At 42.3% G+C, this 14,448-nt stretch overlaps 1 protein-coding gene across 2 annotated transcripts; it reads right to left on the minus strand.

The window, feature by feature from the left end:
• Positions 1-331: 331 nt before the first annotated feature.
• On the minus strand, positions 332-13,097 carry ppp1r21 (protein phosphatase 1, regulatory subunit 21). Of its 2 annotated transcripts, none has more exons than XM_035912086.2 (22): positions 12,416-13,097; positions 11,092-11,160; positions 10,707-10,853; positions 10,440-10,517; positions 10,155-10,319; positions 9,995-10,053; positions 9,640-9,734; positions 9,369-9,421; positions 9,051-9,200; positions 8,446-8,547; positions 8,264-8,352; positions 8,025-8,161; positions 7,731-7,823; positions 7,176-7,303; positions 6,467-6,616; positions 5,450-5,542; positions 4,883-5,140; positions 4,495-4,530; positions 4,261-4,377; positions 3,703-3,801; positions 3,466-3,594; positions 332-1,862 (listed from the first exon to the last, which is right to left on the minus strand). In XM_035912086.2, the coding sequence occupies exons 1-22, from the start codon at positions 12,473-12,475 to the stop codon at positions 1,833-1,835; spliced, it is 2,337 nt and encodes a 778-aa protein (XP_035767979.2). In that variant the 5' UTR covers positions 12,476-13,097; the 3' UTR covers positions 332-1,832. The 2 variants fall into 2 exon arrangements, with proteins under 2 accessions (XP_035767979.2, XP_006800867.2); XM_006800804.3 differs by having other exon boundaries at positions 10,440-10,541.
• Positions 13,098-14,448: the final 1,351 nt, after the last annotated feature.

A 14,448-nucleotide genomic window follows, 5' to 3' on the forward strand; every position in this document is an offset into this window, starting at 1 on the left:
CAGCCTATACAAACTTCTTATTAGAGCTACTGTACTCTTCAGTCATGTACCAAAAGTACTTGAAAGCATCGCGAATTTCTATAAAACGACACGTTTTTCCTTTCAAAACAAGTGACGGCATCAGAAACTGCTCTTCTAGTCTCCACATGTCCGTGCCTCATTTCCCAGTAGTTTGGGTGTGTTGGCGGCTGCTTTTTCGCCTTTTTAAATTATACACAACTTACAATTCCCAGTCTCCCTCACCTCCCATAAACGCAGCAGGTAAAGTTAGGTCAATTTTAGGAGTGATTAATAACCAAGTGACTCTAAATACATGACACATTTATGTTTTGAGCAAGCTCTTTATTTTGCGTCACATATTTGATGTGTGCTTTTCAACAAGTTACAATGTGAGAATACAAGTTTCTTGCTTTTTTTTAAATATGTTTAGAGGGCGTTGGCAAACCTGTCAGATCAAAGGTCTGCTGGTCTGCTGGCAGCTGTAGACTGGCAAACAAAAAGATTTAAATGAACTGCTCACAATCACTTCTGGGCTTTTCTTCCTTTTACCTCATGTAAGTACAATTTTAGTGTAAACTTTAACTGCCCTCTGCCATGACTCAAAAGTTTTCTGAGCACCAGTTCCAGTGTGGGCCGATCCCTCTGCGATACATCTCTGTATTGTAGCCTTAGACAAGACACACACTAAACTAGCCACAGATGTCAGTTTGTAAAATTTGTGGAAAATAAAAGTTTTGTAACCTCTGAATAAATGCCTCTTGTATATAGGCCTATATCATTTTTTACTCATTGTACAGTACAATTACATCATGATTTTAAATGAGGTTATATTCACATAAACCCTTTTTTATCCACACGCCGTACAACGTCGAGAGACTGCCGTTCCCCGCCAGGCTTCTGAGTGCCCATCCGCACTTACTTTGGTGATAAAAATGACTTGTTACAGCATAATTTCACAGAGATAAATTGACATCATTTCACAAGCTCCAACTTGTCCGTCCCTTCCCATTAAAGTAAACACGGTTAATCAGTGCTTCGAGGCAGACATCTTTTCTTTCCTCCACTCCTAGACGACTGAAGATTTCTTAAAAATGAGGAATGAATTTAAGCACATCTTTGTTATGGTTGGGATTTTAAAGCCCTTCTTTTCAGAAGCTTGTGTTATACGCTAGTGTCAGAAGGGACGTGGGGGCATTATTATCTCAAATTTGATCTAAGAAAAAAAAAAGGTAGTTGTAAAACATTACTCACGTTGTAAAGCCTGGTGCTACAGTCACACGAGGACACAACAGTCTAAGCGCGCGCACACACACACACACACACACACATACTGTCACACATAAGCAATAAGAATGCACAGTTCCACCGTCTCTTATACGCACATTAAGCTGGACGACTACACGCACTGATTAACAGGGTTTGGTCTTCAAGTCTTGACTTCAGTGAGTATTAAAAACTTCAGCTGCTGCAGCTGTTTATCTTCTTCTGCTCCTTCTGTTGGGAAAGCAGCGTGGTTTGACGCAGAGGTCAAGCAGTAACTTCTGGTCCAGTTTTGGAAAGCTTTTGTTTTTTAGCAAATTGTTTTGTTTCATGTACTTCTGTGACGAGGAAAGGGGGGAAGGAAAAACAAAGCATTTTCAGTCAAATGTGTTTGAGCCTCCAAACAGTTTTGTACTGCCTGCAAGTGGAGGAACTGCAGGCTCAGGTGGTTATCCTGTGGTTTGGTGACAGTGTTGGTACCAAGACGCTGCAGGGAGGCTCCGAGCTTCAGGTTTTCTCCCAGGATGCCTTTATAGTGGCGTCAAATGGAGCTTGAGTTTTGAGGAGCAGCACTAGCGGCCTTTGTTCTTTTTGGTATTTCCCTAAAGAAAAAACACACACACACAAAAAAGTGAGCTCAGTCCTCTAAACTCAAAGCAAGCCATATCCACGGTTGGTGCAAAAGCTAACGCTCTGTGTTGCATTTCAGTGCAGTGACTAAGACAGACAAAATTCGTACTCCGTTTCAAAAACTGAAAAACATGCTGAGGCTGGTGTGCTGGCCTTCAAGAGAAAAATCGCCACCTTTAGATCACAAACATGCCGGGTCCTGAAACTTCCCAGCATGCAGCCATCCGTGTGCGCACATGCAGGGGCATGCGCGTTTTTTCTTCTTTTTTAAAAAACAGCCCTCTCCTTTACTGCGCCTGTAGCTTAATGGCTTTTTCAGACGTCTGCGGCAGGTGCTTTTCCCATTAAACCTCGCAACAACCGCAACGCCACCGCTGACCTCCCGCTTCACCTCATAACTGAGAAACTTTACAATGTCACACTTCACTAGCGGCTGATCCTTCACACTCCACGTGGCCGTATCACTTCTCTTTCGAGATTTGGAGGGACAGGGTGGTGGTACGGTTTGGTCTGTAAATGTTCAACGAGGAATTACAGTCAGCTTTATTCACGTGCCAAACACATTTGCTTCGCTGACATGAACGCTCACTTTCGTAGAGATCAGGTGAGGGATTTCCACTGCGGGATATTCCACTTGTTTACCTTAAAAAACTCCTGTATGTTTTGGGTCACTGTCCATGTGTAGTGTGAAGCACCATCCAATCAACCCTGCTTCATCTGTGTGAACCTGAGCAGAGAGTATAGCTCGATACACTCCGTAATCCACCCAGCTGTTTCTACCTTCTGTCACATGGCCAATAAACCATAGCGACCCATCGTTACTGTAAGCCGAGCGTGACCACACCATCACACATTAATGCTTTGAATTATGAGCTGATCCCAGCCCGCCCCGTTACATTCTTCTCCCCTTAATTCTGCTACAAGTTGATTTTAGCTTCATCTGTTCAAAGAATATTGTTCCTGAGCTGGTCGGCCTTTTATAGATGTGTTTTGGCAGCCTAATCTGCACCTTCTACTGTTGTGGCTAATCACCGGTTTGCTCCTTGTGGTGAACCCTTTTACTCTCATTATGGCAGACTTTGAAAACGATACGCCTACCTCCTGGAAGAGTTTTTTTTCACTCAGCAGGATGTTTAAAAGGTTTTTTCTCTGCTTATGGAAATGATCCTGTGATCATCCACCATTTAACCTCTCAAAAATATATCAAACTGTTTATTCGGCTGGTGGATTTGTGTTGTTTTCTCATTGTAACGATGACCTTCTTCACTTGGACCAGCTGACGTTGACCACACATTTTTGTGTTCACAGAAAAGTGCAAATGCCAGCGTGAACTAGAATCAACTCCAGAACTTTAACTTGCTTAATTAATGCCAAATTGAATGTATATACGTAAGCAAAGTCTACACATTAATGTTGTTGCGTCGACGTACGCATTCAAATGATATCGCCGCCCAAACATTGCAGAAACCTAACTGGAGACTGGCAGTACCTCACAGCTGAAAGCAAACCCTGAGAGGGAAGCAAAATTTTAAAAAGCAAATATTGCAAAAGAAGCTGGAATTCAAAAGGTTATACCTTGCTGCCCATTTTGAGCGTGTCGATCTCCTCTCGCTGCTTGCTCAAAGTCTCGTTCATGCTGCACAGATGGTCGCTCATCATGCTAAGCTGGTCTTCGTAGCTCCTCTTAGTCGTAGCCAGCTCATCCTGCGTGTCAGGCCCAAACAGTTACAAAGTGAATGCTTTTTGACTTGAAAGGACGCTAATGTTTACGCTTTATGCTATAACTGGAAGCTCTTTGGCTGTGCATCATACCTGCAAGCGTGTGATATTCTGATTAGCCAGTTTGACCTCCTCACTGAAAGTCTCCCGCGACTTCTCTGCAATGGCTAATCTCTTAGCCAAAGCTCGACACTACAAAGGGAAAGAGAAAAATAAACAACTTGCTGTGCCCTGATGATTTTAAAGCATGTCTGGCACGCTTTACAGATCGGTTTATAAAGCTGCAATAACAGGAAGGATTTCTTTGAAAAGTAGGTATATTTAAGAAGAGTGTCAAAGTTGCAGGAAATCCACAATATTAAAGTCTCTGCTGCTAAACCGTCACGTCTAACTCGACATCAGGCGCATTTCTGTTGCTATAATGCCAAACTAAGGCAAGTGACAGTAACTTTAACAAGTCATTTACATCGAGGGTAAGACACAACATATTACTTAAAATATTTAGTGTCGGTTTTTCAGTGGAGATGGTGATAACCCCGACTCGAGAACCATTTTCAAAGCACAAAGAGAATATGTACATGTAAGGCAAACTAACGGTCTTTCTTACGACACACAGTTACTTGGATAAACAACTTTCAGTAAGATCTTCACCTCAGAGTGAAAGTGCACAGCTTTGCTATCTGAAATCTGGAGTTGGGTGGTGAGCTCTCCTACTCTGGCCATGTAGTGGCTCTTTATCAGCTGCTCCCTAGACTCCTCGTCTCCCACCTGCAAAGTCAGACACAACATCAAGCTACACAAGATTTTGTTGTCCTTGGAGGGAGCATTAATAGATGGGTACAAGTTCTGCACTTAAATATTTTAATCAGATGTACGGACACTCACATGCTCATCTGTAGGTGTTGTGCACAACATTCCAACCTGGTGACAAAAAAAAGAAACGAAAAGTAAGACAAATGTAAAATATTGTATAATGTAAAAAAACGAAAAAACAGACATGCAGGATATAGCAATAATAAAAAAAAACAAAACTGTGTTACAGCTACTTGAAACAAACATTATGAGAGCAATCTCAGCACTGAATAACAACAGCATTCTCCTACTCTGCCACATCAGCTCTTGGACGTCTGTGTTTTATTAACCGGCTTAGTGTGGAAGCCAGAAGAAAACAACAATAATACTCCCTTTGTTGAAACAAATCAGTGCCAAGGACACAAAATATTCCCCTGCAAAGTGAAAGCAAACAGCAGACCGAGCGGTCACGGAGAAGTACCAGGCTCGTGCACAACGTCGGCTCTTTTCCTGCCGCTTTCAGTTCTGCCGCTGCTTCTTCTTCGTGGCCCCGCGTGAGTGCGCCGGCTGCAGCCGTTTGCGAGTTCGGACTTCCCCCGAGAGCTGCTGCTAGCTGCGCTTCCAGTTCCACAATGCGCTGGTTCTCCTTTTCCAGCCGCACCTTCCCTAACTGGGCCTCCAGCAGCCAGTGCTCCTTCTCCTGCTCCAGACGAGCAATCTTCTCTTGGCTCTGCTGCACCTGCAGGAGGCCAATGGGGAGAAGGAGAGAAGTGGACAGTGAGCTTGTGGATACGGAAATGAGCAAAGGTTAGGAGTTGTAAGAAGGAAACTATATAATAATCCTCACTGGGTTTTATTATATGGCTTCGCACTTTTATAAAGTGACAGATAGATTTATGTGAAACACTGGGCACTTTAAAAAGTAAAACATCAACAGCTTTGCTAGCTGTCCACACCTCAGATAATACATGACACGACTGTGTTAAGACAGGACAGTTTTTTTCCCTGTACTTTTATCACCAATTTATCCATATCTCTGTATTTTTACCTGCTGAGTGAGACCTTCTCTGCTCTCAGTGGAGCTGGTTAGTATGCGACGGTTTGACAGGGCTTCTCTGTACGGAACAGACTGGGGCTTGGCCTAAATGGGTGAATAAAACATTTATTTTAGTCATTTATTTATCATTTTAAAAAATCCATGTAATATTTATAAAGAATTTGAATTCTGCAGAAGCAGGCTTAAAATAATACTCAAATTGATTAAAAAGTAAATTAAAAAATGGAATTATAAAATATAAAAACAACGTAAAAGCAGATCAAAACATTTACAAGATGTAAAATGTAGATATGAGACTCTCTGAGAGATGAAATACTTACAAATACTTTCTTAATGTTTTTGAAAAGATATTACAAATCAGTGTTTTTAATCTCACTAAGCACACTGATCTAAAGTCTGCGAGCTGTAAGTTGAAAGGCTTCAGTGTTTTCTACTGATTCAAATCCTGTTTGTGGTTGGGAGACGTGTGTGTGCATTTATGTGCTTCATTTCGTCTGCATACATTTTATTTGCCAAGTACTCTGTGACAAGTAAATAACTCAGCAATAAAATCAGCTGCTGCCCCGATGAGGGTTTCTCCTGCGAATCAACTCCACCGTTTCGGACTGCAGCTGGGGACGGTAGCCCTCGCTCTGCTCTGCAAGTCAGCGCAGAGGAGCGTGAACCAGTTCTCCACCTGCTGCAGGTGTCGATTAAAGCGGCCCTCCAACTCAGGGCGGCTCTCCAGGGCACGTGAGGGGGCGGGGACTACTGCTCCTGTGCTGCCAGCTGCAGTACAAGACGGAGGAGCTGGACTCCGAACGCAAGTCAAGATCCCCTTTTGGGAAGCGGCTAAATGATATTAAGCACTTGCAACAGTCCAACCAGTAGGAAAAACATGAAATATGAATTTAAAGGTATAATAAATACTAAAAGTAGTTGAAAGACAGAACCTATCAGCCAGCCCAAGTAAAGTCTATTTAAGGGAAAAGAGAATAAAGTGGGGAATAGCATGCTACACACACTAACCTTTTTGACAGCTTGGATATAGGCTGTTGCCTTCTTTTTGTTGGCCAGCATACTCTCTGCTTGCACGGGGTTAAGAGCTGCCGTGCTGCCTCTCGGACTGTAGCCCGATGATGTGAAGAAGTCCAAGTTGTTGCTGAAGAAGGTGGCAATCTGCAGCAAGTTACAGCGACATCACGTGTCAGATCTCTCAAACAAAACGGATATCTCTGCAGCTTCCTCGGCTGAAGAAACCCTGACACTCAGCGTTCTGTTTACCCTGAGATTAGCCGCTGTGTTTACAGCAGAGAGCCAATTCCACCACCAAGTGTTGAGGAAGATAAATGTTGGAGCATTTAAGCCTCTGCCTGCTTACAAAATGCAGCTCACTCCACATGTCGTGGGCTGTGCTGCAACCCAGTGGAGTGTCATCCAATCGGCACACACACACACTTCAGCCGACAATTCGCTTGATTCACAAAAATCATTCATCCTCGTGCTCTTGCTGGGGAGCAGCTGTACAGACTGCAATTTGGACTGTGTCTTTCAACGTTTAACCGCTGCCCACCTGAGTCCCGCACTTCTGTGCTCTTCCATTTGTGGCAATTTACCAATGTGACCCAGTTGCAGAGACAACTCACTGCTACTTACAATTACGCCTTTATGTATTGAAGCTAAACATGCACTACAGGAGATATAAACCTGGCTGCTGCCTGCCCCCTGTTGGCCATACCTTGCCGGTGCAGCTAGTTAAAGAACCCAGAGATCCCAGGAGGCACTCTGTGGTGGTACAGAGCTTTTGGGTGACGGTGGGGAGCTCCCGCTCAATGACGGCCTTCTGGTTGTAATGCTTTGACATCTCTGGACACACAAGGAGCAAAAAAGAACAGCAGGATTTGCTTTATTTTCCAACTTTAACTTAATAAACGTGGCTCAATCAGTGCCTCGCTACCTGACCGGTGTTTTTTTTTAACAATAACCTACAGATTTTCACAATATTCTCATACACTAAAACTGCAGGATTTGAGTGAACATTTAACTAAAATACCCAAACAAAGGCGCTTGTTACAGAAACCCATTCTCACAGCTAATTGCCTACAAAAGTGACTCTTCTCCAAAGAGCAAAACATTATGCTTCCGTCTGCTGATTCATTTGAATAAACTTTACACTGAACCTTCTGGATATTTAGTCCTTAAAAAGCTGCTTTTGCTGTACTATTTATGAATGAAGAACATAAAGAAATCTTCACGCTGTGGACGAAAAGCAACGTCTAACAGATCCACCCACCTTTAATGGCATCATGAAGACTGTGCAGGCAGGCGGCCAGCTGGGTGAAGACGGCTGACGTGTTGCTCTGTGGCATGGCGTCCTGCTGAACACCTGAGACACATCGCGCACATTCGTCAGACATGTCTGCTCGTCACTTCATAAACCCTCTGCTGTATTTACATATTACCAAATTCCCCTATTCCTTCAGGAAAAACAGCATTTAAATGAATATGTATGTATATAATTATTCTGGCACAGTACTGACTGAGAGCTTTTAGACAAAAAGAGCTCAAATGCTGTGTGATAACCTACTGGGTAAGGCCAAAAGGTTAATGTAGTTCTGCAGTTTCTCAAACACAGATGTCACTCGCTTGATGTCACTCTGCAGCTCCTGGTTTTTCGCACTAAGGGCAGCAGTACAAAGAGGTGCCTCGCACTCTTCTTCGAGGCTGAAAGCAGAAGACACCCATCACAATAGCCTCCTCCACTCTATTTGTCTCTATCTCACACACGTGCACACACACACACACACACACACACACTCTGCTGACCTTTTTAACTGGTAGGGAAGAATCTTTTGGAGAAAGTGGGTGTATGACGAGAAGTTGTCAGCGAAATTTTTCAGCTTGACCACAGTTTCCTTTCATTCAAAACAGAAAAGCACAATTAGTGTCAATTTGTTTTCTGTCTCTAAACAAACATATGACCTCCACACCCTCCATCCAAAACGTACCAGTACTGTGACAGTGTCCTCTGTGATGCTTTGGTATAACTGGAGAAAGCTGTCCTCCAGGGGGCGCACATAGGCTGCATTCTCATGCAGATACTGAGAAAACTGGGTTAAGAGAAGGAACATACATTAAACAAAATGCACCTCCTTATGTGGCAGCAATAAGGCTAGTATAGCTAACTACAACTAGATGTGAAAAGTCTTTGTTAGTTTGATAAAAAATTTATTGCAACTTGCTAGATGAGACACTGATGGATGTGTTTACTGACACCTTGTATGTTTGCAAGACTGCTTTTTTATTGTAATACCGAGACTGATTTTCCTAAAATCTTGCCTCTGACATACACCCTCAATAAAATAATCATTAAAAAGTCATAAAAAAAACCCAAACTAATAAAAACTCAACTAAAACTAAACATTTTCAATCAATGAGAACTAAACTGAAACAAAGGAACCCACTCAGGAAACCGACTGAATTAAAATAAAAAGTCAAAATGAAATAAAAAAAATAAGAGCTGATTAGAAAATGCAAAACTATAATAGCTTTGAACACCAGCATGCATTGTATTTGACAGAATGCCTGTACCTCCCCTGTATGGCTGCCTCACCTTCTGGTTCAGAGGGGAGATGGTCTCAATAGAGGAGTCCAGGGGATAGATGTGTACTCTCTGCTCTGTGTAGGAGTGGACGTTCAACAGAGCAGCCACCAAATCCTGGATGAAGCTCATGGCCTGGCCTGCCACATCCCGGGCCTTCAGCTGAAAGGCGGCACAGTTCACAGATCGCTACTTTACTACCCTTTCTACCTAAAGGCAACTCAGTGTGTTATCGCTACATTGCTGTACAGGTAATATTTTTAAAGGTGATTACTTGAGATGTGAATCTGTACTTGCAATACACCCGAATGTGTTTGTTTTCTCACTTACCTGGTGCCTTCGATTGTGTGATGGCACGTTTAGGCTGTTGTAGTCACTAAATTCTGCAGAGATGGAGGAGGAAAAAAAGAAGCATGTAAACTAGAGCAGAACTTCAACCCCCGCAATGAACTTTTATTAACTTTGAAAACACAGTTTAATTGGTTGCGTCGGCACAGTGTTACAGTCGTGTGTAGCGTTACAGTGCTTACTCCAGGGTAGCGTGTAGTTATAGTATCACTGACAAGGATGGAAATGTTCTCAAATAGTACCAGATACTCACTGGTGTCATTAAAGGGCACTTTCTCCTGGATAACACTGCTGCTTTGTTTCACCTGTCTGTTCAGCTCCGACTGGCACCGCCTCAGCTGCTGCTGGCTGCAGAGGGAGATCAAAGAAATGCTGAGCTGCTCCCAACATGCATTTCAAGTTTGTGTAATTCAGTTTAAAAATGCAATGTGCAGAAATGTGTACTGCAAGATTTGCATCATGGCTCTATGAAAATGTATTATGTACATATCTTGTATTTGTCAAAGTCAGTTTAACACTCACATTGATACGGTTACTTACTGTTACTATGCTGAACAATGTTATAGAAGAATTAAATCATTCAAACTATGAATAAAATGTATATTTACCAGTCTTCTGTTCGCATTCTGCACTCTTTTGCTTCTCGTTCCAGAGTTTGTGCTTTCACCTGTAAAAACAGGGGGGAAAAAATAATTTTTTAAAAATTAAATGTTATCAAAATTGGCAATTGTGTGAACAACTTCAATGTTTCTCCCGCTGAGCCCTTACCTCTAAACGTGCTTTGTCACTCTGCAGCCGCTCGATCGTTTCTGCATACTTTGTGGTGAGCCCGTCCATGACGCCCTGGTGCTGCTCTGCATCCTTCTCCAGCTTTTCTAGTCGCTCCCTCAGCTCAGCCTCCGTCTTCTTGTGCCGCTCGTCTGCTTCGTAAAACTGACAAAGACGCAGCAGGAAGCACAGCTGTCACATACGTGACCTCCCCTCGCATCCAGACATATTCATTGTAAAATTTGTATTTTAAACATGCACTCTAAGCACCGCGTGGCTGCCTACTTGGATGTGAAGTCGCTCATTTTCTTCTATCTTTTTCTGCAGGTCCTCATCAAAAACACTCTGGGTTTGCAGGCCGTGCTGTGAAGGAGAGTCTCCTTTACTCTGGAGGAGATTGGGGGGGCTATTAACTATCAACTTGTCAGACAAACATTACTGTGTAACTACCAGAACTTTAAGACCACTACAAAAAAAGAAATAAATATATGCTGCTCCCTCTAGTCCACCGTGTAGCCACTCCCGCATTTCCCCCTTTCCCCTCATGTTCACCTTCCCCTTTTTGCCCTTAGCTTCACTAGCAGCCAGCTCCTCTTGTAGCAGCTCCACCCTCTTGGCCAGCTGCTGGTTCCTGAAGCTGAGACTGTCCATCTCCTGCTCCTGCTTCCTCAGGCTCTGGTCTCTCTGCTTCAGCTGCTCCTAATGGCAGAAAGAAAATAATGACTTTGATGAATAACACATGCAAGCAAATCACAGCCTTTAAAACAACATGAAGTCATTCTGTTGTCATTGTGCGACAGCAACATAACTCATGGTAACACTGCAACAAGTACAGGTCAGACTTGGTGATCACATTTGGTTTGCAAATATGAAAAACAGAGTTGCTTACAATGTCATTTCAATGCTTGCTTTCTTTTTTAAATATACATCGTTGTACCTTTAGTGAGGCAGAGTTGGCCTGTTCATCCACAACCCCCTTCTTCAGCACTTGGTTCTGGGCACGTAGCTGTGAAGTACACACACAGAGGAAAAAAAAACATTCAGATGTAAAAAGTACAAACCGCTGTTTGAGATGCAAATGCAATTTTAAAATAAAGAGTACACGGCAAATCTCTGCTCAATAATTATGTGTAGTTTTGACTTTTTATTCAATTCTATGTAGACAAGATCAGAGCAGGTAATCAAATAATAGTCCCCGCTGCAATTTTGCCTCCTAATGACTCCAAAATCAAGAAAATTGAGATGAATCCATTAGTGTGTTTCAGTGTTGCTCTCATTTTGCCTTCTGTTATAAATCATGTGACTTTTACCGTTCTCTATAAGCCCAAAATATTACGTTTGAGATAAATACGAAGAAGAAACGTATTGTCTGTCAGACTGTGGCATGCTTGTGTCAGTTCTTTTTTAATATACTTCAAGTTCAAGTCAAGAAAAGTTGGCTTACTGAGTGACTTTTCCACATTTATAAGTAATGAGTTATGAGTACTGACCAACTGTGATTACTGGAGAAACCCGAACTCAGTGCTTTTTACTGTATGATCAGTAGGCTCTAAAGACATGCTTATTACAGCAAGAGTCTGTGCAACAATCACACAGTCAGCATTTCCTGAGGATCATACACTGTTTGGCTGCTGGTGGGGAGGAGCAGAGTGGAACAGGAAACAGCTATAACGCTCCCGGAGCTGTCAGCTGACACAGAAACAAAGGCCACACAGGCTTTACTGTCACTAAACTGTTTAACCATTAAACAATAGTTTACATCCTTTGAACACCGCTTATTTCTAATGCAGCATGCAAGACATTTTCCCACGCAGCCTAAGGAAAATGCACCAAACAAAGCATTAAAGCTACACACAGGCTGATAATGACAACTGTGATAATCTACCTTATTCCAGGTGAACTGTATTAGTTTCTGGTATACCCAACAAAGTAGGTTCTATGGTCTAAGTTATGTGTATGTCTTTGACAAGCTGATCTGCTTCACTTCACTTCACTAATCATAAATATCTCAGGTGTTGTCAAAGGAGCTTGCAAAGAAAAAGCGTTTTCTTTTCTTTGCAAGCTCCTTTGACTACGATGACCTGGATGACTGAGAACCTTCACAGACATATCTCAGGTGTTGTTTTCCATTGAGTTCAAGTTCACGCAAGGCAGAAAACACCGGGTAGCTGACGCTGATAGCTCACTGACAGATTCTGTGTAGTAGCCTTGTTAGCAATAACAGGTAAGATCGTTAGCAGTAAACAGAGGCGGTGTTTTACCTTTGAATACTCCTGTGCCAGTTTGCTGTATTTTGTCTGCAGGTCTGTAACGTTAGCCATAGCGACGCTATCTAGTCGCCAACTGGTGATGCTAGGAAACGTTAATCCTCAGTAGCCGGTCTGGCCAAAGGCTGTCCGGTTAGCTTAGTATGTAGTTCACGGTGTCAGTTACTTGCAAGGTTGACGTCGGACACGGTGAGCTGTAACCTGGCTAACTCAGGTCGGTTAGCCCACTGGTAAAATTTCTTAATCCAACAAGGCTTCTTCCGCTACCTGTGAGAACTGACCTCGGGTACATTGTGACAGTAGGTCTGTCATCAGTCCCGGAAAATAAAACGGACAGTGGTCAACAGTTCATTTCCAAAAACACGTGTTTATTCCGATCTAACAGTAATGTCCCCTTTTTTTCAAGTTAGCACCAGTAACGCCGACAGAGCCTGTTAGCTAAGCGAAGCGAAGAGGCTATGTAGCAAAACAAACCCCGACGAGGAGCGACACATGTATGTGGTTTTATCTGACAGGAGCCGGTGACCTGCGGCGTCCGCAAATCCTATTAGAGAGTAAAGGTAGCGGCTGCTCGGCTAGCAAAACAGCCCTAAATCCCCATTCATTTGAAGGAATGCTTTCATTTTCTGGCTAACCCGCAAAATCCTCCTGAAGTCTGAGCCAACAAGAGAGGCGAGCACCGAGGTCAAAGTGCAGAAAACAGAGAAGAAGGGAGAAGGAGAAAGCAGGGCGCCACCTAGCGTTTGAAGTGATAGATAGATAGATAGATAGATAGATAGATAGATAGATAGATAGATAGATAGATAGATAGATAGATAGATAGATAGATAGATAGATAGATAGTTATCATTTACTTACTGTCATTTAAATTGTAGCACACTGTATTGTTATTTTTTCTTTTCTTTTTGTTATGGAGTATATATTTGAATGACTTTTAATTTGATTATAGCTCTTCAAAGATTTTCTCAGTCATTTCACACTCCATTGATTAAACTAGACTTCTATAGTGAAAAGTATTGATGACGAAGGAGCATGCAGGCAAATGAATTAGTTGTACTTCCTGATCTTACTTCCTGTCAGCTCGTAAAATGACTGTGAACCAGTTGACATCAACAATGCAACAGTATGTTTTTTTTTTTAAAGTAATTAGCTGGTGCAGCAGCTTTTTAAATTATGTTTAGCAAGCAAAGTGAAAAAAAAGTGGTGCTGGAAAGAGGAAGGAGACAGAGAACAGAATCAGCATACTGCCAGTTCTTTGGGTATCAGCAGCTGATCACATAGCCCGAATGATGAAACTGTATTTGGCGTTTTTGTAAAGGACTAAAATATTGTTACTTCTCAAACATTGAAATTAGATACTCTTACTATAATACTGTGTGTGTGGCATGTCTGGAAGTTGGTCCTCTGGAAATGATGAGGAATTCTAGAAATGAGTCTCCCAATCCAATCAGTTTGTGAAGACCTGTGGCTAATGGGCTTGTCTTCTTTGTTCTGTGCTTATATACATCAGAGTTGTCGTTATGTTACTTTACCAAGCCGTTTAAATCTGATTGGGGTGTGTGGCAGTCTAGTTGAGAAAGATGGTGTGAGTTTATAGCAAAAACCTAAATAAAAGTGTTCATTCCCCTGATGTCTGACTTCAGCTGTTGTCCATGGAGCTGATCAAAAGCTGGAATTGATACCAGTGGTTATTGCTTTATGTATGTGTGAGTATGTTTGAGTGAAAGAGGGAGAGAAGTTATGATTCTTCTGGTACATCGTGGCACTAAGGGCCCCAAAAATATCTGCCCTGGAGCTAGCACAGGGTTGTTACACCTATGTAGGTAGGTAGATGTAGTATGTTTAAACCACCTTTCTCTTCAATTCAATTCAATTTTACTTATATAGTGCCAAACCACAGCAACAATTGTCTTAAAGCTCTTTATGTTGTAAAGTAGAGACCGTACAACAATACAGAGAAATCCCCAACAATCAGACAAACCCATATAAACAAGCAGTTGGTGACAGTGAGAATGAAAACTCCCTTG

Source organism: Neolamprologus brichardi, chromosome 13, assembly GCF_056152115.1.
Source record: "Neolamprologus brichardi isolate AB-2024 chromosome 13, ASM5615211v1, whole genome shotgun sequence".
Lineage (NCBI taxonomy): Eukaryota > Metazoa > Chordata > Actinopteri > Cichliformes > Cichlidae > Neolamprologus > Neolamprologus brichardi.